At 37.2% G+C, this 3,773-nt stretch overlaps 1 protein-coding gene across 1 annotated transcript; it reads right to left on the reverse strand.

Moving 5' to 3' along the window:
• Positions 1–1,046: 1,046 nt before the first annotated feature.
• LOC113296806 (transcription factor FAMA-like) lies at positions 1,047–3,421 on the reverse strand. Its single transcript, XM_026545153.1, has 4 exons — positions 3,205–3,421; positions 2,235–3,095; positions 1,569–2,027; positions 1,047–1,450 (listed from the first exon to the last, which is right to left on the reverse strand). Exons 1-4 carry the CDS (start codon positions 3,229–3,231, stop codon positions 1,367–1,369), a joined length of 1,431 nt encoding a protein of 476 aa, XP_026400938.1. The 5' UTR covers positions 3,232–3,421; the 3' UTR covers positions 1,047–1,366.
• Between the last annotated feature and the right edge of the window lie 352 nt (positions 3,422–3,773).

The following is a 3,773-nucleotide window of genomic DNA, read 5'->3' on the forward strand; positions in this document are numbered from 1 at the left end:
CAGGGAGCTTTGGAAACGCCTTCCCGCTAGTATATGTTGGAACCTGTGGATTGAAAGAAATGCGAGAATCTTCCATGGTAAAAAACGTAATGTGGAGGCGATTATAGTAGAGTCGAAAATCACATCTCTTCTTTGGGCTAGATGTCTCCCTTCCATGTCTGGTATTAATCTTCACGAAGCTATCTGTAATTGGAAAATGATGTTTTTTGATCCTCCTTAGCGTTGTTCTGTTTGGTTTTTTTTTTCTTGTTGTGTTTTCCCCCTTGTTTGGTGGCTTAGCTTCGTTGCAGCCGTGTACTCTTTGCCTTCCTCTTAATATATCTCTTTATTTACCGAGCAAAAAAAAAAAAAAAACATACCCATTCATTCAGATCCAACCAATATACGTCTCATATTTTATGGCAGTGACTGAACTGTTTTGTTTTCTTATGTGCGCTTATGCAAGTAATGACCAAGTAGGCAAGTAGCAGCATTTGTGAAGCTGATCTTCGACCACGGTGTGCATTCCAGGCACCATCATCTAGGTACGAGCTGGCTAAATCCAACTCCTAATTAACAAGATTCTATTGAAAGGTCCTACTCTCATGGCCGGCCTTGCCTGCCTGCCTGCTTGCCTGATAGGAACAATAGCAAAAGATAATCTGACAAGTCAACGCAGGGCCCTATGTTGACCTTCCAAAACCTTTCCCCACCTCTCGAATAAGTGTACTCGAAAAAAATCGAATTATTAAAAGTCAACCCACGTACAATATTCAGTCCCCCACACAATTTGTCCTCAAGAACTTATTAAAAAGAAAAAGACTACCATAAATCCTAACTTACATGATCCATCCAAATCTACTGGGACTAGTCCAGTTCAGTTGGACAGGAGGTTGACTTTTATCTTTGAGGACGGTAGATTCAGTTCCCACCCTAAAATTTGAGGAGTAGATATTCACCGACTTTTGCTTTTTATGAAATAAAACAAATTTCAATATCGTCCAACCTTAAATTCCTCTAATCGAAAAAGGCACATGATATCCAGACTCATGATACAAGATGAGACTTGAGACTATATAACTCATAATTATATTCAAGAGAGTATGATGCTGATCAGAGAGATGTGTAGTGAACCACAATGGCATTAATTCCCAAATGGGTTACAAATAATCTATGTATCAATATACTATCTCTGTTTGTGGTTATCTTTTGTTAAGTTATCATAATAGCAAGATAACCTCTTAGTCTTAGTTATCAAAGTACATAAAGAAAATCCTGAGTAGATGAAATGATGAATATTCTAGTTATAATTTATTTATTTTTATCAATTGGATCTATATAAATGGAGCATCATACTGGTAGACTGCTAGCTAGCTCTAGCTGTAGCTTAGGTACTTGCATGGATGAAATTAAATATCTGCTGAATTGATCCCGCAATATCCTCAGCTGTAAACCTAGTTTCACTCACAACCTGAAAAAAACATAAACATACAAAAAAATAATTAACATCCAATTAGTTTTCATCTGATCTCCATGGAGAAAAATAATGTCAAAATTATATATAAGATTATGTCATCGGTATGTATTACCTTAACGTTGAAAGAATAGAGGACAGTCTGCTCAATGGTAGTGACATTGGTATGAAGAATATCGAGTTCTAAATCTTCAAGTGCAGCTATGGTCTTTAAGAGTTGACCAGGTCTTCTCCTTGACAAAATCTTAACCATAGCATCCATACCTAACAGTTTCACTTCAACGTCAGCCAAGCAAGATTTATTTTCTGCTGTATCTTCATGGAGTTGTCCACCACCCATTTGTTCAACATCAATCGTGGCAGTCGCCAGCTTATTGATTTGGTCGTTTGACGAAAGAGGTAACTGAGGAAACATTGGTGGTGGTAATTGTTGTGCAGTAGTAGTACTAGGAGCCAGAGTTGTTGCATTATCACCATAGAGTCTTCGGCGTTTTTGTGATTCTAAACACTGAAGAAGTTGCTCTAGTTCTCTTACAAATTCAATGGCTCCACCAATAATGGATGCTTGATCACCCTGTCATTTAATCAAATTCTTGTTAGCAAATACAAATAATTAATGTTGCACAAGAAATTGGTGCCGCAAATCTTTTTTATATTAATGCGACGTTTAAAGTATGCCATGCATTTTCAAATTTCAAATGACTAAGATCTATAATCCTTTTGGGAACGTAGCTTTAAATCGGTCATGTCCTAATGTACGTGTGGAAATATATATACGTACCCTCTGCACATAAGAACCAGGCATGAGAGATCTTAAAACTCTTAGATGTCCATTCATCTGCTTTCTTCTGTTACGCTCAACTGCGATATGCGTCATTCTTTGGCTCTCAACTTCTTCACTTGTCTTTACAGATCTCGGCCTCTTACGTCTGTTTAATTTAGTGGTCACACCACCCATTTCAGTACCACTAGAATTCATCATGATATTTTCATGATTATGAGTATTATTCTCTTCAAGAAAGCCAAGTCGGTCATTCAACGAACTATTCTCGGAAAAAATAATCCGAGCTTCTTCATCTTCCTCTTCAAGATCATGAGCTACATGATCATCTCTTACTGGTAGAGGTGGAGTGGCCAATAAAAGATTATTCTGAACATCATCACCACCGTCATGAGTCTGTTGATCAAAGGATCTTTCACTCAAAACTGGGAACTTAAGGAAGTAAACAGGGTCAATCAAACCCATGTCTTTTCCTGCTCGATCTTCTACTTCTGAGATACCATCATTAGCATTAGCCGCTGCTGGTTCCATCATTTGTTTTTGATTTAAAGCCAACTTAGGTCCAAAATCAGCAAATTGCATGACTTCAGCAAAGCTCAATCTATCAAGAGAATATCCAGAAGATATCTGTTGTGGTGGTGGTGGTACTAATGGTTGAGTAATATTAGTATTACTATTATTAAACATGTAATCCACAACTTTTCCTTCACCCGTATTTTCTCCGTCTACCCGAACAGAAGATTGTTTCATGAGAGTCTGATGATGATTTTCTTGTTGCTGTTTGTGGCGGTGTAGGTGGTTTTGGTATAGAGAGTAATCTATCCCTGCGTAGTTGTTACCATTTAAGCCCGCCACACTCGTCTGCAAAAAAAAAAAAAAAAAAAAAGTAACGCAGCAGCTCTCAAATTAGCTAGTGATGATTTAATGAACTGTGTAATTGTCTACTATATAAAGAATTAAGAAAACTTACAGAGTAGTTATCTTCTTCCCTTTCCATTGTTACGTATATTGTGATGTGATAACAAAAGACCGATGATGATGCTCTCTACCAGCTGATTAAGGCAGAGAATAAAATGCAACAAAAGCTATAAAAAAAACCTGCAGAATCGATCATGCATGCTGGATTACTGCTTGAATATGTGATTGTTGTCTTGCTTATTAGAATTATAAGAGTGCTTTGGGGGTTATCTTATTTGTTATCTCTATATGTATATATACGACTGAGAGAGAGAGGGAGGAGCCTTCAGTATTAAATGAGAGGGTTATAAGAGAGATTAAATTCCACCTCACCTCAAATGCACCTCCTTTTTATTAATATTTTCACAGGTGAACCACAACGCTCCCTCTTTCTTTTTTGATTTTTGTAATTCCCAGTATTTCTTCTTACCTTTTGTAATCACATGTAATCTGTCTAGATCTCTCTTTGTAAAAGTCAATCCTCACATTCTCGGTGTGTAATTTGAAATAAGAACCAGATTTTTTTTACCGGGGAAATAAGGTTCACACGACCCATGGATAACCATATGCTGCCACCTCAAG

The sequence above is a fragment of the Papaver somniferum genome, chromosome 7, assembly GCF_003573695.1.
Source record: "Papaver somniferum cultivar HN1 chromosome 7, ASM357369v1, whole genome shotgun sequence".
Lineage (NCBI taxonomy): Eukaryota > Viridiplantae > Streptophyta > Magnoliopsida > Ranunculales > Papaveraceae > Papaver > Papaver somniferum.